The sequence below is a fragment of the Diceros bicornis genome, chromosome 16 (assembly GCF_020826845.1).
Source record: "Diceros bicornis minor isolate mBicDic1 chromosome 16, mDicBic1.mat.cur, whole genome shotgun sequence".
NCBI lineage: Eukaryota > Metazoa > Chordata > Mammalia > Perissodactyla > Rhinocerotidae > Diceros > Diceros bicornis.
Genome location: NC_080755.1, coordinates 59,286,943 through 59,314,882, shown reverse-complemented (window position 1 = coordinate 59,314,882; position 27,940 = coordinate 59,286,943). Strand labels below are relative to the sequence as shown.

Below are 27,940 nucleotides of genomic sequence, written 5' to 3'. Positions count from 1 at the left end.
ATTCTCACACACACACACACACACACACACACACACACACACACGTGTGCACACAGCACACTGGTCCCCCATCACAAACACAGGGCAATCTGTTGTTTGGCAATTTAAATAATTTTTTCCCATGGGGCTGCCAAATTAGTCTTTAAAACTTGTTTTGAAACACAATTATCTCTTTGAAAAAGGAGAATGATAAATATATAATTATAACAAAATTTAAATATAAATTTTACTCATTCATTAATTCAACAAATTTTTATTAGCACTGTGGTGCTGGGAATCCCGGAGTGAGAAAGACAATGTGGTCACGTCCTCATTGAGCTTAAAATCCAACAGAGTAGAGAGATTCTGAACAAGGTATGTGAAGTTCAAGTTCAGGGTGCTGTGGGAGCATAAAGCAAAGGCAGTAAATAAGATGAAGGGGCAGGAAGCACGAGATACCTACGCTGAAATGGAAGGAAACGTAGAGAAGGTTGAGTGAAGAGCGTGGGCCGGGGGCACAGTAGGCTGGGGAGGAGCCCACACAAGTGTTCCACGTTAGGAAGGAGCAAGGCACACATGTATGTACTTGTGCACACATTTCTTTGTGCTCATAGAACATACACAAGCTACACAGGCACACATTTAGGATTACTCCTGTTGATTTTCCCTACTGTTGTCAGTTTCTTTTTACCATATTAGAATGTTCCAAACACTTTTTTTCCTGCAATTCTCTCCCTACCCTGTTTTTTAACTTAAAAATACGTCATAGGTAACTTTCAGATAATAGACATAGATCTAATTTTTTATTGCAAATTTTATTAAGATAATTGTAAATTCACACGTAATAAGAAGAAATACTATAGAGAGATCCTATGCGCACTTTGCCCACTTTCCCCCAATGGTAACATTTTGCAAAATTATAGTATAATATCATAACAAGGACACTGACATTGATAGTCACTGATCTGAATCAGATTTCATCAGTTTTACTTGTACTTATTTGTGTGTGTAAGTTCCACAAAATTTATCACCTGTGCAAGTTTATGTGTGTGCCACTACAATCAAGAAAACTGCTCAGTTCCAATATAAGTTCATGTTACCCTTTTATGACAATACATCCCCCCTCTCCCCACACCCCCAATCCTATTCCTAACCTCTGGCAACAAATCTGTTCTCCATTTCTAAAATTTGTCATTTCATGGATGTTATATAAACTGAATCAAAGTATGTAATCTTTTGGGATTGGCTATTTTTCAGTTGGCATAATTCACTTGAGATTCATCTAGGTTGCTGCATATATCAATAGATGGTTCCTTTTAATTGCCGAGGAGTATTTCATGGTGTGAGTATACCACAGTTTGTTGAAGGACATAGGGGTTCTGCCCAGTTTTTGACTATTATGAATAAAGCTACTATGAATATTGCTGTACAGGGGTGTGTGTGTGTGTGTGTGTGTGTGTGAACACAAGTTTTCATTTATTTTCTGAGATAAATATCCGACAGCGTAATGGCTGGACTGTGTGAGAATTACATATTTAATTTCATATGAAACTGCCAATCATTTTCCAGACTGAATTTTTCATTCCCATCAGCAATGTATGAGTGATCCAGTTTCTCTGCAACCTCACAAGCATTTGGTGGTGTCACTACTTTTTAAAATTTTAGCCATTCTAACAGGTACATAATGATATCCTATTTTGGTTTTAATTTGCATTTCCCTGATGACTAACTTACTTAAAAAAAAATTGGATATATTCATGTGCATGTTCACATATGCATAATTTCACATAAGTGGGATAGTTTAAATAAGGGGTTTTTCTTCTGTTCACTTTATTTTACTTTTCCTTTTTTGCTTGCTTTTTTTCTCCATCTTCATTTTCAATTCAACTCATCATTATCTCCCCTCAACTCAGTTAACACTTGTTAAAACACCTGCTATTTCTCTCATTGCTTCTTTTACAAAATGTGATTATTCAGTATATACTTCTCTGTAGTTGTTTTGCTTGAACAACTGAACTTCATAGAAATGTCACCAAGTTAATTGGTTTAATTAGAAGTCTTTCTAGTGATTGCATAATATTTCATGATACAGATGTGCCATAATTTGTTTGACTATTCTCTTGACAGGCATTTGTTTCCAATTGTGTTGTCATTACACATAATGTGCTTAAACCCACTTCCTCATGTACTAGTGCATATGTTTATATGGGATATGTTTCCAAAGAGGTTCACTGAGGCAAGGGTATGCGTATTTATGTAATAGCGGTTGTCAGTTTTCTTGAAAACAATAATTGAAAAAATTCACATTCCCACTAGCCGTTATGAGAATACACTTTTACCTGCAATTTCATTAGAAATGAAAGTGATAGTTTTTTTAAATCTTGGCTTTAATCTTATTGCTATTTTGATTTTCACATCCCTGAGTGCTTTACAGTTTGAGTATTTTTTCCATATAATTTTGCCATTTTATCAACAGATGTGGACTACTGCATCTTAACATCTATCTAAAAAATATAATTTGAAAGAAAAAGTACTCAAATTCCTTATTTGTATGTTTTAAGTACTTTGTTTTTTTCCATTGGCCTGTTCCATGAAGTTAAGACAATTAAAAAAAAAATCATGCCATTGTTTCTTAACCGCTTTTACCACAAGCTTCAAGCAGACTGTTATATCTACACATAAAAAGTAGTTTAAGAAAAACAAATGATACTTTCATATAAATCATGGTTTAAAGTAGTTGAAAATTTTTTGCTAGAAATTCAAAGAAAAGTATTCTTCTATTTTTACATTTGAATCTGGCTTCACCCTCAGAAAATTCTCCTGTTAGAAATAAAGTCCATTTTCTTTTAATGAAGAGCCCTTCATTTCATAAGCCCAAGAGCCCTTACATGATTCATATACGATTTTTGGTACAATTTCAAAAATATAAAACAGTAGTGAAAATTTAAACCAGAAACATGCAAACAATAGTGAAAATTACCTTTCATCTTTTTTGGAAAACCAATTTTCAGGCTGTTATTAGTTTTAATATGAGACATTATTTAAGAGCTGAGAGAAAAGTGAAGTGGTTGGACAGTTTTAAGCCAGTGAACAAGAAAGCACAAATACTTTTGGATATTAACCTATGATACCACCAAGTCCGGGACAGGTTCTATTACAAAATGGGGATTTATATTACCAGTTAACAGAATTCTCTGCAACTCCAGAAAGTCAATTTTAAATGATGAAATGAGGAAGGATCACAAGTAAAGAAAGTATAGCAAAAGGGATAAAGGCATTCAAGGAAAGAGGAACACTTTGATAAATTGTAATTCAATATAGCAAAACTAAGATAAGTGTAGGTGACGTGGTGTGAGCCGTTTTATTCAGGCAAAGTTATATTATCAGTTTTAGCATAGTATAACCTGGTATTAACCATACCTATAAACTTTATAAATCCAGAAGCTTTATTTCCTTTTAAAAAATACTCAATAAAGCTTTTCCTAAAGACTTAACTATCATTTTAGAGTCACATCTTTTGAACCCTCAATGCTTTTTGCTTCCATCCATTATATAAAATGAATGCACCATTTCATTGAGCAAAATCTTTAAAAAGCTATAATAAGCCAACTAATATATTACACAGCACAGGGATTCCAAAATGAAAAATAGTGCAAGTTCAAACTATAAACTGCCTTGTGTCTCAATAATGTCAGAGTGCTTTACGAACTGGGATGCTAAAACTGAACCTGAAATGTATTTACTCGTAGTACTGAAAATCCATGAAAACAACCAACTGCTCAAAGTTCTGTTTGGAAATGTCTTGGGACTTAGGCTCTGCTTTGCCACACTTTCGCATGGCAGCATTATGTTGCCCCACCACATGCTCACAGCTGCACTCAGCAACAACCAGAAAGGCACAAGTCACAAGCTTGCCCTAACAACATCTCCCAGGCATTGTTGACTTAATTCTCCAAGCTTGAATGGAAACCTCAAGAGTCCTCCGACCACCTGGGAGCAAAATCCAGACACAGACAGATAATAAACAAACACCAAAGACATCCGCAGAAATCAATATGTTGAGCTTCTTATTAAAGTCTTCTACAGCTCATTCTCAGCACAATAAGCCATCCTGTTCAGCGGTGTATCTTAATCCATCTGGGCCATTGTCTCAGAAGCACCTCAATTTCCTCAAGCTGTAGACGGGGCTATAATTGCTTACCTGACTCACAGGCAAATGTCTTTGACGTTTCATCGTGAAAGATAATTGCCACTGCATGCTTCTTTGTCTCTCGAGGCAGTCTGGTTATATTTTTGATGTTGTGCAGTTCAGTTACCTTGAAAGAAAAATATTTTTAACTTAGCGTACAATATATGCTATACATCAGAGTGCTTAAACAAAATGATCAGTTATTACTGTCTTAAACACCTGTCCAACAGATATTTGTACTCATTTCTAAGTAACTGTTAACTGTTGCCAAAAACAATACAGACAAAAAAAAATGTCTTCTATTATGCCCTCAGTTTTGGTCATTGTTTGCTGAATTTTGAAATAGTCTAAAAACTATGTAGAAGAATAGCTCCATGAAAGCAACTATTCTGTGTTTTTGGTAAAATTGTATCTTCTGTAAACAATAGCAGGTGTGGCACATAGAAGACTCTTAATAAGTTTCTGTTAAATATTGATTGGATTTAATATGTCACCTCTCTCCTAACTCCCATCCATCACGCAAGTTCCTGATAGGACTATTGTCACAATGCAACTGACACCTGTTGATTGGCAGACAAATGACTCTAAATGTTTGGAGTCATTACATATAAGCAAATGACCTGCTTCCCAGAAAAATGGACATAGTGTTCACAGACACACATCCCCCTACTCCTTCACCTTGTTCTCTCACTAAAGCCCCTCCACGTTTTATGGATTCAAGTTAACAACTCTTTATTCATTTGGCAATTAATAAATATTTAATAAACTTAGGTATTTTAGCTCCCAAGTCTTTACGGGTACGTTATTCTGCTACAACTTTGTATCTTTTATTTTTCTCCACAGTCCATAGAAATGGGCAAATATCTATTTCCTCAACTACTCTGCAAACACAACATTGCAATAATAATGTTGGATGAGTTAATTTATAAATTCAATTCTCAACATGCTGAATGCCATTATTTCTTCTAATACAAAAGATTTGATAGGTTCATTTTCATCTTCGTTTAGTTCAAATATTTAAAAATTTCTCTTGAGGTTTGTTCTTTGACCCATGTGTTATTTAAAAGTGGACTGTTTAATCTCCACATATTTTGGGATATTCCAGCTGTCTTTCCATTACTGATTTCTAGTTTAATTCTATTGTGGTGTGAGGGCAGATATTATATGATTTCTATTCTTTTAAATTTGTTAAGGTGTTTTATGGCCCAGATTATGGTGTATCTTGGTGAATGTTCCATGTGAGCTGTGAAGAATGTGTTCTGCTGTTTTTTGATGACATAGTCTGTAGATGTCCATTATATCCAGTTGATTGTTGGTGCTATTGAGTTCAACTACGTCCTTACTGATTTTCTACTTGCTGAATCCATCCATTTCTGAGTGAGGGGTGTTGAAGACTCCAGCTACCATAGTGGATGCATCTGTTTCTCCTTGCAGTTTTATCAGTGCTTGCCTCACATTGTTTGACACTCTGTTGTTAGGTGCACACACATTAAAGATTGTTACATCTTCCTGTAGGATTGAGCAATTCATCAATGTGTAATGCCCTTCTTTATCCCTGATAACCTCCTTTGCTTTGAAGTCTGCTTTGTCTGAAATTATATGCTACTTTTGCTTTCCTTCCATTAGTGTTAGCATGGTGTATTTTTCCCCATCCATATAGTTTTAATCTATATGTGTCTTTATATTTAAGGTGGGTTTCTTTATGATAACTTATCACTGTGTCTTGTTTTTTTATCCATTCTGACAATCTCTATCTTTTAATTGGTGCATTTAGACTACTGATGTTCAAAGTGATTATATAGTTGGATTAATATCTACCATATTTGTTAGTTTTCTGTTTGTTGCACTTGTTCTTTGTTCCTATTTTGTCTTGCACTCTTTTTCTGCCTTTTGTGCTTTTAATTGTGCATTTTATATGATTCCATTTTTCTCCTGTCTTAGCATATCAATTATAATTCTTTTTTACTTATTTTGGTCATTGCCCTAGAGTTTGAAATATATATTTACAAATATACATTTACATTATGTTCTTCCTTTCTTTATATAGATCCAAATGTCTGACCTATATTATTTTCCTTCTCTCTAAAGAACTTCTTTTAACATTTCTTGCAAGTCAGGCCTACTGGCAAAAAATTCTCTCAGTTTTGTTTGTCTGATCAAGGCTTAATTTCCTCTTCACTTTATTTATTTATATTTTTTGTGAGGAAGATCAGCCCTGAGCTAACATCTGCCAATCCTCCTCTTTTTGCCAAGGAAGACTGGCCCTGGGCTAACATCCATGCCCATCTTCCTCCACTTTATATGGGACACTGCCACAGCATGGCTTGCCAAGCGGTGCGTCAGTGCACGCCCGGGATCCGAACCGGTGAACCCCGGGCTGCCGCAGCGGAGCGTGTGCACTTTTGAAGGATAATTTTGCAGGGTACAGAATTTTAGGTTGGTAGGTTTTTTTCTCTCAACACATTAAATATTTCGTTCAACTCTCTTCTTGCTTGGATGGTTTCTGAGGGGAAGAGAGATGTAATTCTTATCTTTGTTCCTCTATAGGTAAGGTGTTTTTTCCTTCAACTTCTTTCAGGATTTTTTTTCTTTGTCTTTGATTTTCTATAGTTTGAAAATGATTGCTAAGATGAAGTTTTCTTTTTTTTTTTTTTTGCATTTATCCTGCTTGGTGTTAAATGAGTTTCCTCGATCTGTAATTTTGTGTCTGACATTAATTTTGGGAAATTGTCAGTCATTATTGTTTCACATATCTCTTCTGTTACTTTCTCTTTTCTCCTCTTGGTGTTCCCATTATGCATATATTACAGCTCTTGGAGTTGACCTATAGGCCTTGGATATTGTTTATTTTTTTTCCAGTCTTTGTCCTTTTTGCTTTTCAGTTTGGGAGGGTTCTATTGAGATATCTTCAAGCTCACAGATTCTTTCCTCAGGCATGTCCAGTATACTTGTAAGTCCATCAAAGGCATTCTTCATTTCTGCTAGTGTTTTTCATCTTTTTTTCTTTTTGGTTCTTTCTTAGGATTTCCATCTCTCTTCTTACATTGTATATCTGTTCTTGCATACTGTCTACTTTATCCATTAGAGCCCCTAGCATATTAGTCATAATTGTTTTAAATTCCTAGTCTGATAATGCCAACATCCCTGCCATGTCTGGTTCTGATGTTTCCTCTGTCTCTTCAAATTGTGTTTTTTGCCTTTTGGTGTGCCTTGTAATCTTTTCTTGATAGCCAGATATGACGTATTAGGTAAAAGGAATTGTTGTAAATAGGCCTTTAGTAATGTAGTGGTGAGGTGTGGGGGAGGGGAAGCATTCTATAGTCCCACAATTAATCTCAGTGTTTAGTGAGCCTGTGTCTGTGAACTGGGAACTTAAGTGTTTCTCAGTCCTCCTCCGCCTTAGGTGAGAGAGGATGGCTACAGTTGGCAGGAATTGGATTTTTCCCTTGTCTTTGACAAAGGTACCAGTTTTGACTTGCTTGATCAATGTTTAACATTTTTCACTTTATCACACATGCGTTAACTACAAATGAAGGGTTTTGATGAGGGGAAAAGAGTTAATTCCATTCACGACTCACAATGCCATCCTAGAAGCACTATTCATCACCAAGTATTCTAAGTGGAAAGAAATGTACAGATATATTTGATATAATTTTAAATTTTGGTCCTCCATTATTGAAGACAATACCTCTGATGTTGATTAGGATATAATAGCACAGAAATAGTTAAAATTATCAATTCATGACCAAAAATTTTACTATGCAGCTATTTTTTGTATGTGTGTGAGAAAGATCCACCCTGAGCTAACATCCATGCCAATCCTCCTCTTTTCGCTGAGGAAGACTGGCCCTGGGCTAACATCTGCACCCATCTTCCTCCATTTTATATGGGACGCTGCCACAGCATGGCCTGACAAGCGGTGCATCGGTGCGTGCCTGGTATCAAAACCCGGGCCGCCAGCAGCAGAGCACGCACTTAACTGCTACACCACGGGGGCCAGCTCCTGTGGCTACTTTTTTACGAGCTTGATGTTATTTGTCACATTTCCCTCTAAAATCTGTAGTGACCTAGACTTCTAGCCTCATAAAATAACAATCTCATTATTCAGGGTTGCTGTGTAGGCTGCTCAGAGGAGCCTTTTTATTCTCTGTCACAATGAATTTACAGTTCTGTCACATTGCTGAAAAATTAATTTTAATATATCTTTTGTTCATATTTGTTTTTCTCTCTACTTGTAATTATTTAAGATTAACATGCAAAATTAAAATGGGTAAGGTGAGTGATTTTATGTTAAATTAACAAAAACTTTGCTTCACATATATGCATACATACAAATACATATATACATGTGTATTTATACATACATATATACTATATAAATATTTCATATCTATCTACCTATAATCTCTCTCTCTCTCTCTTTTTCTATCTGAAAATACTCATTTCCTCTTCCAGGAAAAAAAATTAGACACCAATATCTTACAGTGTCTGAGGATTAATGCCCTGGGGAGAAAGATGAGAATGCTTTTTTTGGAACAATGATTCACATATTATATTGAAAGTACATCAAAGTATGTTCTCAAATAAAGTTAAACTCTTGAATTTTTAAATGATTTGATAATTGACTCAAGTAATATTTAAACCAAACTTTATTCTAACATATTGAACTGATATTTGAAAAAGAGATATTATTTTCAAGTGTTATTAATTTTAAACAAAGGATCTTACCAAAGTTAAGGAGAATCTAGAAGCAACAAAGATTAAGTATTGCTTACGAATTCATGCAATTTACATCATGTGAGCATGAAAGTGATATGCTGCTTTATAAGATATATATATATAATGTCTAGTTGTACAAAACAATATCATAAAAACATTTATTATTCTGCTCCAGGGCCTTTCCCAAATATTTTTATTTACAAATATAAAAGAATATTAGAACAGATATTGTGGATTTCATCTTTCTTGTCCTTTCACAGAAAAAGTCAACAAAACAAATTAATGGATAGCCTAGCAAAATGCAGCAAGCACCACGGATTTCTAACTTCTGTGCCTTAGGCTATCTGACAGATGAGGTAGTTCAAACACAGTTTTTGCTCTTCTGTAAAATTTACATTTAGAAATGCAGACAACCTTTTCAAGCAGACACTGTTACACTGGTTTCCAGAATAGTGCAAGGCTGTTTGTTCTTCATCAGTAGTGTGATGCCATCCACTTCAGTGTGTGCCCTAGACATTAAAGAGATGCCAGGAAAGCAAAATACTCATGAGGAGTATAAAATTCTCCTTCTCAGATTGTCTTGGTTAAGAAGTTCAAGTGTTATACTAGACTATAAAATGTCACAAAATCATACCAGAAGGTTTTCTGAGGAGTTGGGTATATCTTTGGACTTGTTCCTCTTTAATTCGAAATATATTTTTAAAAATATTTTAAATCATAACAATTTAGGTCAAGATATACTATATTTGAATCTCCTATCCTCACTTTTTTACTCTTGGTACTATATGGATTTACCATCCAGTAGGAAACTATTTGTATTTTCTTAGATGAAAATAACTTTTAAAATAATGTTTTTAAATGTTTAAAAATAAAAATGTTTTTATTATTAGTCTAAAACCTGTCAATGTGATATAAAAGTAATTATCAACATTTATTAAGATTGTGAAATACTAGAGCATTTCAATTAATATATATCAATAAATTATTGGATCATTTAACAATTCAATATATATTTCTGAAATATTGACTTTTCACATGGCTATAAAAGCACAAAATATTAATTAAAGTTTAATAAAAGCATTAAAATAATTACTTTAAATAAATACAAAATTAACAGAATTCAATCGAAAGAAAACTTACTTGAAAATGATTCAGGTTGTTCAGGTCTAAGTCAATAAATGCCACAGTCAACAACTGAAAATCTTGAGGTCTAATAAGTGATACAATTAAAACTTAAATATAAACACAACTAAATGATAACTTGGAAACTGGTGCTATTTAATCTTTATTTCAATGAGCAATCCCTAAGGAATTCATGGTGATAAAGGCAGAGAGTTCAAAGATGGAACACACAATCTTTTTCTGTAGGACTTCATAATTTAGTTGGGGTAATCAGATTACAAATAACAGTAATAAACTCTGTGATAGAATTAAAAACAAAGCTAAAGCTGCACAGACGAAGAAGATCTGTATTTCTGCAACCAGTCGGTAGACATGGCACCTGCCTTTTAAAGGATAAGTAAAAAAATTTATAGACAACTTCCAAAACTTACTCTCCTGCCCTACTTTGTTCATGTGGGTTATATCGATTAATGATCACCACAAGAAATATTAGAACTTATAAGTTATTCTATATTTTTGCTTTTAAAAATAATAATAAACTCATTTTATGGTAACACAAATAACATTTTACAATTAAAAAATCACCCAAATAGGGGCCGGCCCGGTGGCGCAAGCGGTTAAGTGCGCGCGCTCCGCTGCGGCGGCCCGGGGTTCGCTGGTTCGGATCCCGGGCGCGCACCGACGCACTGCTTGGTAAGCCATGCTGTGGCGGCGTCCCATATAAAGTGGAGGAAGATGGGCACCAATGTTAGCCCAGGGCCGTCTTCCTCAGCAAAAAAAAAAAAAAATCACCCAAATAGGTGAAGAGGAGCAATGTTTTTACATTTTCGCAAAACTGGTAATGTCTGGCTTAAGCAATGATGCATTGAAACTCATATCTGCTTCTGAATTCAGTCTGTTACGATATATTGTTTTAATTAAGTATATACAGAAAATAAGGCCTCACACAGACATGAAGTCTTAAAAGGGAAGAATGATTTAAGAGCATTTTCAGCCAACTGTGGATATTCCTCTTTGATTCTATCTCCAAACTTGACAGATGTTTTCTTACAGGTGACTGACATGGGGAGTCTGCCATCATGTCACCCACATTTTACACTCTGTTGCATTAAAATCCATAGGACTATTTTCATCTTTGACTGTTCATTGAGAAAATATCAGTTCACTGAGTTATGAAGATCTTATAAATGTCAACATATTTCATTATCAATATAAAAATATTCATTAATATCAGCTTTGATTTGCACAGAAAAATCTGTAAGTTTTGAGAAGTTATCAAGCTCAAGAATGCAGACACAAGATTCCCAAATTTTATTTTTCACTTGAAAACTTAAACTTTAACATTGTTAATAATATTGTCAGTTGTTTTCCTTAAAGACAGGTTCATTTAGTTCATTTTTGAGAAAATGTCTGACAGATAGATACCCAAGTCTGAATGACCGTAGCTTGTTAATCACTCTTTCATTAAGACAGGTGTTCTCTGAAAAAAAATTTAGTTATTTTGCTTGTAACTTCAACAATCACACAAGTGTTCCTCCTGGAGATAACCGTTGGACATCAGTATTTAGAAGAAGTGTTCTATGAGTTCTTACCATTTTTTTTCAAATAGAATATTAAAAAGATGTACATAAAGGTCTAAATTTAATAATTTTTACTGCTATCAAGGCCATTCTTAAGTAAAACAAGAATAAAATTGGCATATGTAATTGTTGTTTATTTACTTATTTGGGCAAGTGCATGATGGTAAAGAATACAATGACTTTAGTCCCACTTGTTTATTTTTGTATTTGTTGCCTGAGCTTTTAGTGCCATATCCAAAAAAAAAAGTCATTGTCCATACCAATGTCAAGGAGCTTTTTCTCTATGTTTTCTTCTAGGAGTTTTATGGTTTCAGGTCTTACATTTAAGTCTTTAATCTATTTTGAGTTGATTTTTGTCTATGGTATAAGAGAAGGGTCCAATTTCATTTTTTTGCATGTGAATATCCAGTTTTCCCAACAACATTTATCAAAGAGACTATCCTTCTCCCATTATGTGTTCTTGGCACTCTTGTTGAAAGTTAGTTGACCATATATGTTTGGGTTTATTTCTAGGCTCTCCATTCCATTCCATAGACTAAGTGTCTGTTTCTATGCCATTATCATACTATTTTGATTACTATAGCTTTGTTATATAATTGGAAAAAAGGAAGCGTGATGCCTAAAGCTTTCTTCTTTTGAAAGATTGCTTTGGCTGTTCAGGGTCTTCTGTGGTTCCACACAAGTTTTAGAGTTGTTTTTTTCTATTACTATAAAAATATCATTGGAATTTTGATAGAGATTGCATTGAATCTGTATATTGCTTAGGGTAGTATGGACATTTTAACATAAGTCTTCCAATTCACGAACACAGGATATTTCCACTTGTGTCTTCTTCAATTTATTTCATCAATGTTTTATAGTTTTCAGTGTACAGATCTCTCACCTCCTTGCTTAAATTTATTCCTAAGTATTTTATTCTTTTTTATGCTATTGTAAATGGGGTTGTTTTCTTGATTTCCTTTTCAGAGAGATCATTGTTGGTGCAAACAAATGCAACTGATTTTTGTAGGTTGATTTTGTATCCTGCAACTTTACTCAATCCATTTATTAGTTCTAACAGTTTTTTTTTTTTAATGGAGTCTTTAGGGTTTCCTATATATAGGATCATGTCATTTGCAAACAGAAATAATTTTACTTCTTCCTTTCTGATTTTGATGCCTTTTATTTCTCTTTCTTGTCTAATTGCTCTTTCTAGTATTTACAGTACTATGTTGAATGGAGGTGGTGAGAGTGGACATCCCTGCCTTGTACCAGACCTTAGAGTAAAAGCTTTCAGTTTTCCCCTTTGATTATGATGTCAGCTCTGGGCTTTTCATAAGTGATCTTTATTTTGTTGAGAGTTTTTTATCATGAATGGATGTTAAACTTCGTCAAAATGCTTTTTCAGCATCTATTGAGATGATTGTGATCTATGAGATGATTGAACAGAATGAACAGATCTTTCATTCTGTTACTGTGGTGTATCACATTGATTGATTTGCATATGTTAAAACAACTTTGCATCCCAGGGATAAATTCCACTTGGTCATGGTGTATAGTCTTTTTTGATGTGTTGTTGAATTTGGTTCACTAGTATTTTACTGAGGATTTTTGCATCTATGTTCATTAGATATATTGGCATGTAGTTTTTTTTTTTTTCTTGTGGTGTCTTTGTCTGGTTTTGATATCAGGGTGATAATGGCCTCATAAAATGAGTCTGGAAGTATTTCTTCTACTTCTATTTTTGAAAGTTTTCTGCACAGCAAAGGAAACAATCAACAAAATGAAAAGGCAACCTACAGACCAATAGAAAATATTTGTAAACCATGTATTAGATAATAGATTAACATCAAAAACCTATGGAACTCTTGTAACCCAATAGCAAAGAAAACCCCAAATAACCCAATTAAAACATGGGCAAAGGAACTGAATAGACATTTTTCCAAAGAAGACATAAAAACTGCCAACAGACATATAAAAAAGTGCCCAACATCACTAATCATCAGGCAAATGCAAATCAAAACCATAATGAAATATCACCTCACATCTGTTAGGATGGTTATTATCAAAAAGATAAGATAATAAGTGTTGGCAAGGATGTGGAGAAAGAGAACCCTTGTACACTGTTAGTGGTTATTTAAACTGGTATAATCACCTGGAAAACAGTATGGGGGTTCCTCAAAGAGTTAAAAAGAGACATGATCCAGCAATCCCTTTCCTGGGTATACACCCAAAGGAAATGAAATCAGCACATTAAAGAGACATCTGCACTCCCATGTTCATTACAGGATTATCCACAATAGCCAAGATATGGAAACAAGCCAAGTGTCTGTAGATGGATGAATGGATAAAGAAATTGTGGTATATGTATACAGTGGAATATTATTTAGCCTTAAAAAAGAGATCCTGCCATTTGTGACAGCATGGATGAAACTGGAGGACATTATGCTAAGCGAAAAAAGCCAGACACAGAAAGTAAAATACTGCATGACTTCACTTACATGTGGAATCTAAAAAATTTGAATACATAGAAGTACAGAGTAGAACAGTAGTTACTGGAGTGGGAGGTTGGGGAAATGCAGGGATACTGGTGAAAGGATACAAAGCTTCAGTTATGTAGGATGAATAAGTCTAGAGATCTAATGTACAGCATGGTGACCATAGTTACTAATACTATATTGTATCCTGGAAAATTGCTAAGAGAGTAGATTTCAGGTGCTCTCATCACACACACACACACACACACACACACACGGTAACTATGTGAGGAGATGGATATATTAATTAGCTTGACTCTAGTAATCATTTCACTATGTATAGGTATACCAAAACATCATGTTGTACACCTTAAATATGTACAAATTTTATTTTAAAAAAGAATACAATAACTACCACTATTATTTGGAGCCATGCCTTGATTCATGCTGCACTACCTACTAGTTTGCCTTAACACCAAAACAAAGTGAGTGAAAATGACAAGTAACATATTATTATTATGATGGAAAGAGTGTTGTCTTCATGGACCACTTTACGATCCACTGTTCTAGACACAGCACTCTCCCAGGCCCACAACACCTGTTATGTCATAAAGTTTTGTCAGTTCTATTTCATGAACCTTCCTCTTACTCATTCCTTCCTCTCCACAACTTTACCACTGGTTCAGACTCTCACTCTTTCTCATCTTAAATATTTCTATTATTTTCCCATCAGCCTACACACTCCTTGTCTTCCATTACTTTTTCACACTGATTCCAGACTAATATTTTTAATGTAAACATTTGATCATGACCCTCATGAACTTAAAATCATTTAATAACACCTTAAAAATTAAGTTCTCACTCCTTAGCAAGGACGTGAAGACTTTTGATGATTCAGTTCCTATCTGTACATCTAATCTCATCTTTCTCCATATCAACCTTGAACACAAATTAAGTTCCAGCCACACACAAAATCTTTCAATTTTCCTGAATAAAAAGCACGCTCTTTAAAGGTTATGCAGTCTTTTACAGAATAATCTTCTTGGAGCACTCTTCGCCTTCGTCTTCCTGTCAAGTGCATAATCATTCGTCAAGACCAATGGGCAAGTCTTCCTTTAGTTTTCTCTGAATGACTCATGCAGAGTTAATAACTTATCCCTGTCCGGGAGGGCTTTCTCAAGACCTTGACATTTTGATCTGAATTCAGATGTCTTCTTGACTCGTTATGAAACCATTGTGTTCTTACATTGGACTCAGTAAGAGAAGATTGTTATTCTTTCATTAATTCGTGTCATTTATTTATTGATTCTTTACATAACTAGACTTCAACATAGGAATTTTTTTTTTTTTTTGGCATTTTGACCATGTGTGTTTCACAGTGATGACCAGTAGTCACCTGTTAAGTGATTATTTCTTTCATATCTCATGAAAGAAGAAAAGGCTAAAGAATAAGATAGCATACAGCTGCATTGGGTTCTGTGTTCTGAAAGGGAGGGCCTACGTAGATACTTTAGGAGTTATAAATAGAAGACCAAACTTCAGAGAGAGAAACTTTGCTTCACTTGTAGGTCAAAATGGTTAATTTGATTTTACTTGTTCTACCATTGTTTAGTTTAGCAGAATTCTTAGGAGGAATCTGATACTGGCTGAAGGACAAAGAGATATTTTCTCCAATTAAGCCCATGTTTTCCAGAGGGATTTTATTTGCATACTTAACAACATTTAGAATAAACAAATTAAGATTTATTATGCAATTTAAAAATTATCACACTGCTTATGTTATGTATCCTTCCCCTTAGCCTAACTGTACAAATTAAACTAAATATTAGCACTCGATGGAGATTTTTCTCACTAGTATAAATTTGCATTTGCATTATTTAGTACACAGATAAATAGTGAAAAAAGCATATGTGCTGAAATTATTTTTAGTTTTAAAGTGCCTCTTATCAGTTTACTGCCACGACAATTGAGATCAGATACTTGCCTATTTACGTGCTCAGTTTCTGTCTTTAAACCTAATTACATTTTGAAAAGTGAAAGAAAGTTAATGTTCACATTTTTTTCAAGTAGATTTAAATGAACTAGAAAATAAATTGCACTCTTCTTTCTTATTAATCTTACTAATAATTCTTATTAATCCTGGTATTTTACTAATCTATGGTTGTTTTAATTAAGTCAGAGTTTTTATTTTTGAGAATAAAATGGTACATTTTAGGAACTAGTTTAATAAAACTTCACTTTATTAGGATAGAGAATATTGATTTTCCAGTAAGAAAAGAAGATGGGAATTCTACTGAAATTTTTTTATCATTATAATTAATACATCTCAATCTCTCTATGCTTGAGTTCTAAAGTTTCATAATAATAATTTAAATATTAGTATTACCCTCTACATTGTATGCTCCAATATTTGGGTGATAATGTTTGCAAAGAAATTTTACAATTGCTTCTGTCCAATAAAATTTACATTAATTTTCCAGTAGTTGCTTCCTTATATTTGCCTCCTGTCACTGAAAAATATGAATGTGTACCATTGAAAAAAATTAATATAATTCATTCCTTCAGCTCCCTGTGACAGATATTATGTGCTCCCACATAGTCCTCCCATGTTTACTATTTGACTATCCCAATGTGTTCATTATTAATAAGTGCAAGCTTAGTCTTCTATATCTTTGAAAGATTTAAGATCTCTCAAATATTAAACTGCATTATGAAACGCATCATCTAGAAAAGAATGATTATGAATAAAATTATATTAGAATTGGAATTAACTATAATAGTCACTGTTGGCTGTCTACTCAGCATCCAGTTCCAGCTCCTTCAATCTTGCCAGAACCTGATCTTGTTCAATTATCCACCCCCACATCACGCAGCCCAAGTGCCCTGGTGGGAATCTTTCACCCCTAGTATCAGGGTAGAACTTGTTACTCCTAGGGTAACAGTCTCCTCACTTGTGTCTAGTTTAGCAAAGAGGATATGACCTAAATAAGACTAACAAGATGTGAATAGAAGTCTTCTGGTGGCTTCTGATAAATGTCTTCTGATCTGAAGGTAGCCTCTGGATAAAACCAGCCCTCTGCTCAGTGGATGTTGTCCTGTCTGGATGTCACAATTCAGAAATGCTCCAGCTATTATTCTACTAGACTGAAGACGAAGGCAGCCCTAAGGTGGCAGAGCAGAGATAGGAACAAAAACATAAAGGAAAATCCAGATCCTTAATTTTTATTCTTAAACAAGAGTTACTGAATCAACCAACCCTGAAGCCCGTTTCTTTTTCTGGACGTGCTGTAACACGTAATAATGCTTTTCTGTAAGTTGTTTAAGTTGGGGTTTCTGTTATTTGCCCCCTAAAACATTCTAACTGATAAAGCAAACATAGAGCTGAGTTTTACTCATTTAACGATGGGAAATGCCTATCTCTATCTGGGTGGCTGTCACACAGTTAAAGTGATGACCAGAATCAGGATCACGCCTCCTGTTTCTAGACTAGTGCTCTTTCCCCCAATTTATGCAATAGCTATTGCTCTGAAATTCATGTGATTTATTAATGGCAAATAAGACCTAATCAAGAAGTTATTATAAGAAGGAGAATTCAACTACAAAAGAGACTCAAATTGTAGGGATGATGGAAGAAATCCCAGGAAAACTCATTACCTTATTACTCCTAAATTATTTTGAGGTTGTCTATTATAAAACAGAAAGATAATCTATTTTTAAGTCTAATAAATGCAGAAAATTAGTACATAGAAAAAATAAGCACTAAAATAGGAAATCTATACATTTCTCTCTCCTCTCTCCCCCTTCTCTGTCTCTCGCTCCCCATGTGTAAATTTAGCATGTCTAATAATATGTTTCACTGACTCTAAGAACAAAAAGGCATGAAAAAGCTCAGTCAGCTATAGCATCATTCTTACTTTGAGAGCTACAGCGTTACCACACAGATATTAACAGAGACTACATAGACACTATGACTTTACTTAGCAGATGTACAAAATTAAATATTTTAATTATTGTAATGGATTGAATATTGGCCCCCAAAAACATATGTCCAAGTCCTAACTCCCAGAACCCATGAATGTGACCTTATTTGGGAAAAGGGTCTTCGCAGGTGTAATTGAATTAAGGATCTTGAGAGGAAATTATCCTGGACTTAGTGTAGGCTCTACATCCAGTAACGAGTGTCATTCTATGAGGAGAACAGAGGGAGCTTTGAGACAAGGACATGGTGGAGACAGCCACCTGAAGGCAGAGACAGAAACTGGAGTGATGGGGCCACAAGCCAAGGAAGACCTGGAGCCACCAGAGGCTGGAACAGACAAGCAAGATTCCTCCCCTAGAGGCTTTGTAGGGAGTGCAGCTCAGCCAACACCTTCATTTCCAATTTCTAGCATCCAGAACTGTGAGAGAATAAATTTCTATGATTTTAAGCCACCAAGTTTGTGGAAGTTAGGCCAGCCCTAGGAAACTAACAAGATTATACAGGATTGTTTGAAGATAAGCAGCCCAATTTGTGTTTTAAAGTTAGCAGTCTTGAATGAAGGTAAAATGACAGAAAGAAAATCATGAAAATTCTGTATATAGCCCAAATTTCTCTAAGATATTAGTTATTTGAGTCACCTAAATCACTTCTATTTACTTTGAGTCACATAAATTCATTAAATATGTTTTTTCCTTTATTTTTGATTAATCAAAAGCTCTGTGATAGTTCCCCAAAGGCCGAGCAGATGGTTAACGGACAGCCACGTGGGAGGTGCAGGTCCACTCAGGCAAGCCCTCCCTGCCAATGAACGCTGCCAGTGTCGGGGGCCCGGGGCAAAGACAGTGATGAGGTAACAAAGCATGAAGCCTGTCTGGAAAACTAATTTATTGACATTTGATGTGGACCACCAGCAAGGCCGACCTGATACTGAGCTGGTAAGCTCCTCAGCTTTGGGGTTTTTCTCTCTTCTCAGTTAGGGGACCAGCGATTAGGCATGGAGGCAATTCATGCCAAGATAAGGTAATTAAAAGGTTCAGATGAGAAGTTCTGAAAGTTCCGGAGGCTCTGGCCGTGTTCTGTCCCTTGCCTTGTTTATAGTCTAGATGTGGCCAGTAATAAGTTGTCTTTATTTGTTTTGGCACATTAACAGGGAACAGAAAAGTAGCACTATTGGGAACCTGCCATCAGCCTGAAACATCAGGATAAAGGACATTGGAGAAGACTGTTGGTGGCACCCACTCTCTTCCCTGTAGTAGAACCACGAGGAGTCTCTTGTCTGACCTCTTCAAACAGACAAACATCTCCTTGCAAAAACTTCTCCTATGGTCTATAATCACAGATTTGTTTGTGATTTTCACCAGGATCAGAAAATTCTTGGTTTAATATTTAAGCAAGTCATTATTATTAAGCAAGCACTAATTGTACTTTCTGTAACTCTGCTTCTTGGCATTTCTGGAATCAAAACATAGGAATAGGTACCTGTTGAACAAAGAAGTTCAATGTTAACTGTATAGATCCTACAGCTGGGAAGAATTAGCATGAGTTGACCAGGATAGCTGACGAACCATATATATGAGATGGAAAATAGTAGGGAAAGAAGATAAAGTACTGATGGCGTGAAAAAAAAAAAAGACAACAGCTCTAGGGACTCTTGCTGTAAAAATGCTGTTGCAGCTGTTCAAAAGACACAAGGCTATGACAAGGTACAAACTCTGCTGACACATATCAACCTTTAAAAGTGTCACAAGCTGGGTTCCAACTGGAAACAAGAATAGAAAAGTCTGCGAGAAAGTGCTTGCACGTTAAGACTTTATGTAAATTGTACCCAAGTGCAAACCACGGCTGCACAGACGACCCGTCAAACTTGGTTCTCAGGTGAGATTGCACGGATGCTAAAAGTAATGCAGTGCATCCCTACCCCCCATCCTAAGTGGTTTTGGAAGCAGATTGACTCTTGCCCAGTAAATTATATAATCCAATAGAAAATAAGGACAAAGTATAATCCAATCACAGGTGACAAAATTATCTGACAGTTCACAAGGAAGTTAAATAGTAAACATGTCCCACTCGTAAGCAAAGATATGGAAGTTCTGCAAAACAGAATTAATAGAGTCAAGTTATTTTATATTATCTTGTACAGACCTACACACTCATATGTACTATCAACAACAAACCAAGTAGACACTTTTTCCAGCACATTTGGATTATTTATAAAAATTGAACAAGTATCGGGTGATAAAAAAAAGTCTTAATAAATTTAAAAGAACTAAATTTACAAATTACATTCTATGCCCTTAATAGAATATAATTAAAAACTTATATGGATAATTAAATAGTTCATACATATAAAAAATAATATATTTCTAAGGAACATATGAGTTTTAAAGGAAACTATAAGTTAAGCTATAAAATACGTACATTTTAATGAAAATGAAAATGAATAATTATTTAATAAACAAAAATAAACGGCTTTAAAAATATTTTTCATGAACAAAAAAGGTTGAAAACAAAGAACTCAGGCATTCAATTGAAGAAGTTAAAAAAAAAGTAACAGAGCATTTACATAAATACAGGCACAATAAAGATAAGAGCAGAAATCAATGAAATGAAGAAAAAAGTGAGAATTTTAACAAAGCCAAAAGGTCCATTTGAAAGTATTGATAAAAGACACTTCTGGCAAATTTGATGAAAGGAAACAGAGAGAAGGTAGAAATAAATCGAGTACAAGATGAAAACGGATAAATGGAACAAAACAAAATTTAAATATTAATAGGAAGTTTGTAAACAACTGAAGACTAATTAATTTGAAAACGTAGATGAAAAGATATATATCTAGAAAAATACAAAATGCAAGGCAAAACTATAATGTTAACTGAATAAAATGTAAGTTAGTATCTTTGTGATGCATGAGGTGGGGGTTATTTCCTAAAGAAAGCTACTGAAGCCCAACTCATGACAAATTTGAATACATTCAAAATTGCTGATTTCTGTTTAATGCAGGACTCTAGAAAGCTAACAGACAGATGATAGAGGTGAGAAATTATTTACAACATCTACAACCAAAGCAAGACTAGTGCTTAGAATAGACAAGGAAATCTTGCAGAACAGCAAGAAAAATACAGGAACTCTGGTAGGAAAATGGACAAACAATATAATCAGGCAATTCCTAGAAGAATAAACCCTGAAAGAAAACATGCATAGGAAGAATTTCTCAAATTCACTGGGTATAGAAAAACAAATGTTAAAACACAATTGAATATCACTTTATACCCATCAGATTTGGAAAAGTTAATGAATAATGGAAAGCATCAATGAGAACATGAGAATATAAAACCCTCATGCACCTAGTGGATGTGCAGAATGAAGTTGCATTCTGGAAAGTCATCTGGTAGCACATATTTAAAATGTTTTCACATACCCTCAACGCAATGATCTCACTCTTTTTATATATCCCAGAAAATTTCTCACAATGGATCATAAAGACACAGTACAAAAATCTTAATTACACTATTGTTTGAGGTAATGAGAAGTTGCTAGCAATCTAGTTTCTATCACAAGGAAAATGGAAAAGTAAAATATAATGGATGGGATATCACATAGCAGTTAGAAGCAACTGGCAAAACGGACACAAAGAAATGCAAATAGGTCTTAAAAGCCATAGCGCATCATGAATATAAATAAGAAACACAATAAGTTATAACACAATAGTACTTATGTGAATGAACAATGCAGTACACATTCAAGAAACCAACAATACACATTTAAAAGAATCATACAGTTTCCCATAAAACTCATTATAATGATTATCTACAAAGGAGGAGAGATGAATGGGATTAAGGAATGAGAATGAAATAGATTAATCAATATTATACAAACCAACGATGATGGCATTCACTAATTGAGTAACATGATTAAATCAACTTTTGCAGCTAAGTTCTACCACACCAGCAAAAGAAAGAGAAAGGAAGGAAGGGAAGAAGGGAGGGAGGGAGGGAGGGGGGCTAGAGAGAAGGAAGAAAGAAAGAAAGGAGGGGAGGAAGGGAGGAATGAAAGAAGGAGGAAAGGGGGAAAGGAGAGAAGGTGAGAGGGAAGGAGGGAAGGAGGGAGGAATGGAGAGATACGGAGGGAAGAAAATCCACTTTCCAAAGAAAAGTCAACTGAATGATGTGTCAACCACTATTAACAATTATATGCTCATTACAACTTACCAATGCTCTGAATTAGTCTTCAGCTCAGCTGTCTATGGCTTGGTATATGATACCTCTTAACATAACTAATGGGCACAATTATGTTGCCTCTAACAAAGGACACAGAATGGAAAAGAGCATTGGTATGATCATTAATATATATCAATTCCAAAGAGTACAAAAAAGCTAAAAGAAACTATAGTTATTTCCCTAAGCGTATGAGAGCAACTCTAGGTGTGATCCATGAGTTAACTGCCAATCATGTTTAGCTAATGTTTACCTATGTACTCATAGCATCTAGACATAATGTCAGGAGTATTTACACTTTTTTATTTAGTTAAATATATATTTATTTATGCATATACAGCTTCAAGTAATAGAAAATCCAATTATCAGTGATTGAAATTTGGGGTAGTCAAACTGTGGCCTGTGGGCCAAATTTGGTCTACTATCTGTTTTTGTAAATAAAGTTTCATCAGAATACAGCCAAGCCATTTGTTTATATATTGTCTATGGCTATTTAATATGCTACAAGTCCCGAGTTGAAGAGTTGCAACAGAGACCTTATAATCTGCAAAGCCTAGAATTTTTACTACCTGGAGCTTTACAGATAAAAGTTTGCTGCCCACTGATTTAAACAAACAGAACCTTATTTTTCTCACACAAGAACTCTGAAGTAGGCAGTTATTGGTGTTGGTTCAGCAGTTTGCTGATATTAGGGGCAGCATCTTAGGCCCAAATATTTGTCCTTCTCTTGGCATTTCATTCTTGCTCACTCCTCATGGGCACAAAATGGCTGCTGCATTTGCAGCCATCATGCTTTCAATTTAGCAAAAAAGAATAAGAGACATTGCTAGCCATATCAGAAAAACCTTCTAGCAGGTTTAAATTTATATCTCACTGGCCAGAAATGTACCGTCCTTACTGAAGAAAGTGTAAAAAAGTGATCATCTAGCTTTTTCACTCTCTGTAGTAGAGATGGGAAAGGAAGAAGTGAGTTACAAATGGGTATTGAGTTAGCAATTAATTAAATTAACTCCCATGCCTGAATTGTCAAAGTTGCATCATATTTCACTTCAAATACAATGGCCATAAAGTATATACCTTCTACAGGCCACGAGGGAAAGGTGGCTCTCACTTCTACCAGCCTAAAAACATCCCTTCCCAAATGAAAGATAAAACAAAAGTGTAAATGGTTCACCACTAGGGTTAGATCCCAGTGCAGAGATACCCCAGGTGCACCCGACCCAGTCACGGGAGGTTTTTAAAAGCAGAGCATTTTCTCCAGCTGGTCAGAGAAGAGAAATCAGATTCCAAGCTTGAGAAGGCTTTGATGCGCTGTTGCTGTCTCGGAGAGAGAAAGAACCAAATACGTCAAGGACTGTGGGTAGCCTCTAGTTGCCGAGAGCAGCCCCTTTTGACGGCCAGCAAGGAGACAGGAACCTCAGTCCTACAGCTGTGAGGAGCGGAATCAGATAACCACAGAGGAGCTGGGAAGCAGAGTTTTCTCTAGAGCCATCAGATAACTCAGTCTGACAGACACCTTGACTTCAGGTTCATGAATCCCTCAGCAGAGAACCCAACCACGCTAGGTTCTTTTGACCTACAGAGCTGTGAGCTCATCAACGGGGTTGTTTGAACCCCTGAATTTGTGGTAATTTTTTACAGAATAGAAAACGAAAACTCTACTCCAGTTATTGTTAGTGATGGAACTGCATAAAAGACCCAGCTTTGAGGATAATGATGGGTCTGACGACATCAGTTTATTTGCCAGATGAAACTGGAATAAAAGATAGGAAAGTTGACTTTTTGTCCCCCTATGAGAGAGTCAGCTGTACCAGTGCTAAGACTAGGGGAATATCAGGGTCGCCCCAAGCTTAGGAGGCCAATTTCCCCTATAACAAGACAAACCTTTCACGAAAGGATAAAAAGAAATAGAGAATTCAGGCTACTACAAATCAAGTTAAAACTTGATTTTATAATACTATACACTGGATATTTAAATATGATTAACTTGATTCAAAGATATAGAAAAGGAGGGGACAGGTGGGTGGCACAGTAGTTAGGTGCGTGCGCCCCGCTTCAGCGGCCCGGGGTTCGCAGGCTCGGCTCTCGATCTGGCACCGATGCACCGCTTGTCAGGCCATGCTGTGGCGGCGTCTCACGTAAAGTAGAGGAAGAGGGGCACGGATGTTAGCTCAGGGCCGGTCTTCCTCAGCAAAAAGAGGATTGGTGATAGATGTTAGCTCAGGGCTAATCTTCCTCACACACACCAAAAAAGATATAGAAAAGAAGAACTAGGGGGAAAATTGTATTTTTAAGCAAACACTTACAATCTCTCTTTCTTTTTCTCTGTCTCAAAAAAAAAACAAAAACAAACAAAAAAAACACCTTATTTCCCCGAATATTGTATAGCAGGAATTCAACCATTTCTTCAGGAGGTCAAATGATGTGTGACAATAATTCCAAGTAGAAGAAATGTAACTGTTATCATCAAAACAAGTAATTTCACTGAGTCCCAAAACCCATGGTTTCCTAAATTAGGACCTGTCCTCTAATCAATAAAATCAGTTTAGTGGCTGCTATTGGTTCGTAACCTAGGATTGTTAATGGTCAATTAAAATTTTACTTTTGTTTTCCATAGAAGTATTGGATGTATAAGGGCTTTAAATTTTTTAAAATATTATATAAATTTGAAATAAATAGAAAACAGCATTGTTATTTATAAAATAAAGGTTGCTAGGTAGATATTTATAGGGAGGTACAAAGTATTAAATCAAGAATGAATTCTCACTGAAATATTTTTCAAATTGTTAGTTGTAAATGAATATACATTCACTACTTGAGGTACATATATAACTTTCTGTTAATGGCAGAGAAACAATTTATCTTTAGTAAACGTTATACAATAAGCATTTCTCCTATTGTAACTGTCAGATATTGCACAATTAAACAGACTTTTGTTAATGGGTGAAAAAGAGATTTTTAAAAACCAAAAACGCACTGTTGATATTCTGAGATAATAATTAAGGGCATTGGAAAATAAATGTAAAAATGATTCAGAAATGATGGAAATAACATCATAACAGAATTATGCTATTGAATATTCTTTCTCACATTTCTGACTTACCACATAAAATGACTTCTTTGAAATTACACAAGTTACTTTGTCATGCAAGTTGGTCTCAAAATTTTTCTAAAGGTGGTATGAATTATTTCTCTGGTTTCAAAGATGCAAAATCTGAGGCAGAAATGACTTGTGCCATCATAGTTGTTTTACATTTTACATGGTCTTTTACATGAAATTATCATCTCACTGTGAGCTATGATATTATTTGCATTTTACAGATAGGAAAGTGAGAGAATGATATTGTTTAAATCATACTATGTTTTTTGTAATGTAGTACCATTATGGATGAGTGCCTAACACACACGCAAATGGATAGTTTTAAAAAGTGGAATAAAGACAGTAATTTTGTTAACATAAATCATATTGCTGTATACTCTAAGTCAAGCTCAGATTAATCATACAGATATTTTCTGAATCCGATTCCATATTTCTCAGTGAACAGATATCTATTGTAGAGCAATAGATTATAAACAATAATCCTGATTGCTGAGTGATCTATTTTCCGTGGCATCCTTAAGCCACACAGAACGATTCTTATTGTAGATATCTTAGATGATGTAAAATTTTAATTGACCTTGATTCAAATATTACGAAGATCAAGTTTAGCCCTGGGAGTTCCCTATTATTTTAAGATCACAATTTTGCCAATCCCTCCAATCCAAAGGTCTTAACCTTGGTCTCTCCTGCTAATCTCTGGCTTTAAAGTTGGCCATTCACAACACTTCCATGTCTGTCAGAGACGGTGCATCATGCCTTGGGCGTTCTCACACCTTCTTTTCATCCTATGTAAAAACCAACTTTTCATATTCCACTTCTGTGAGTCTTCCCTGAGTGAGTAGCACGTGATCAATTAATATGAGTAAAACAATCAATAAATGATCATGAATTAACGTGTGACTATCCCAGGAAACAATGTGTCTGTTAACAAGATCATATGTTCAAGAAATCAAGACCTCTTTAAACTAAGAGATTACAGATGGATGGATGGATGAATGAATGAATGAATGAATGAATGAATAAACAAATGGATAAGATGTCTTAACCTGAATTATTGCTCTGGGAACTTCCGGCAGGTATTTTAAGAGACACCAAGCCTTTGAATCCCTTCTCATCACACCAAGTGTGTGCTCATCCAAGCTCACAGCCATCGGAATCAAGATGAAAATGTTCAACATAACATATTGCACACACGTGCATTTCCACTCTGACCAATGATTCGCTTCCAGCTTTAAGGACAGGCTATATTTATAGGTGGCTATTATTCATCACGACGTCTTCTTCTTCTCCCCAACTTGCTCAGATGTCTGCTTTACATAAAGATAAATACTGACAACTCAAAATAGGAGTAAAGCAGACAGAATAAAGTGATGTTCTTAATGTCAGGTTATAGGGGATTTAGAAATAAGATTGGTCGCAATACAGGCATCACTTTTCTGGCATCACGTAGTTTTTATCATTGGAAGTTCACATAGTTCTATCTTTATTCATCCTCTAAGTGATTTTATTTATATTTTCCTCCCTACAGACAACACTCACATTTACTTTATTGAAATTTCTATAAACTGTTTCTTTTGCATCTGCTTAGAAAATTAAGGAAAATTTATTAGCTGATTCTATGTAAATTGCTTTAGTTCCGTTTTCATTGAGGATAAATTTGTTTTGAATACCTGTTATGACAATTACATACAGCTACATTTTCAACACTAATGCATTTTTAATAACTTCTTCAGCAGCTAGTGATTTGAATTTCAAATTTCTTTCTACAAAGAGGTAAAAAAAAGTATATACAATTTTATAGCAGTTTCATATAAAAATTGATTTATGCTGCAAGATCTCTCTCACTGTAAATATATCAAATGTCTAAATGAGAACATTAATACTCATACGCTTTATAATATGTATGTTCCAGATAGGGCATGCCAACTTTAACTTTGGTAAAGAAACAATTGTGTCCTTAGCTTATTTTTCAGATGTCCCTCACGTAGATTAGAAACATTTCATTCATTTGATTGATTACTTCAATTTATTGCTATTGAGCACTATAGCAGATTTTAAGGCATATCAAAATAACTGACTAATCATAAGTTTAAAGTATTTAAATATTAACAAATAGAACAATTTGGGAAACCCATACTAATCTATTTCTTTAAGCCATCTTGAAAATGAAGAATTTTTTTTCCAATTCTTGAGATCCAATATTTGGACTGACCATTAATTGCCCAAGGGAAAACAAAGATTTTAAATATGCCAGCCTTTTTCATAAAGAGATCTTTATTGACCTGACCATCAGAGGGAACTATGAGAAATTTACAGCTTTGCCAATGTTCACATCTGAAAAAAAAGATTGATAATTCTATGAATGGAAAAAGCCATAAGAAGTGATGGTTCAGTCTTTGACTCTGCAGGAACAAGGGTATACTTCAGGATAAAAATATTATGAAGATTTGGGATTGCTTTTTTTGCTTTGATGGCTGGTTGTCCAGGACTTGGACAAATTAACACCATCTGACCCCTGGGGTGGCCTTCTCTGTACCACCCACACCCACCTACCCTCTCATAAGGAGGCGTATCCCCAGGGAAGAGCAGGACACACAGCCTC

At 35.0% G+C, this 27,940-nt stretch overlaps 1 protein-coding gene across 1 annotated transcript in view; it reads right to left on the bottom strand.

The window, feature by feature from the left end:
* DOK6 (docking protein 6) overlaps positions 1 to 27,940 on the bottom strand; it is a 388,935-nt gene that overhangs the window by 232,323 nt on the left and 128,672 nt on the right. Inside the window, exon 3 of the mRNA XM_058557284.1 lies at positions 4,181 to 4,295. Within this exon, the coding sequence (XP_058413267.1) occupies positions 4,181 to 4,295 (115 nt within the window). The remainder of the gene's footprint in view (positions 1 to 4,180; positions 4,296 to 27,940) is intronic.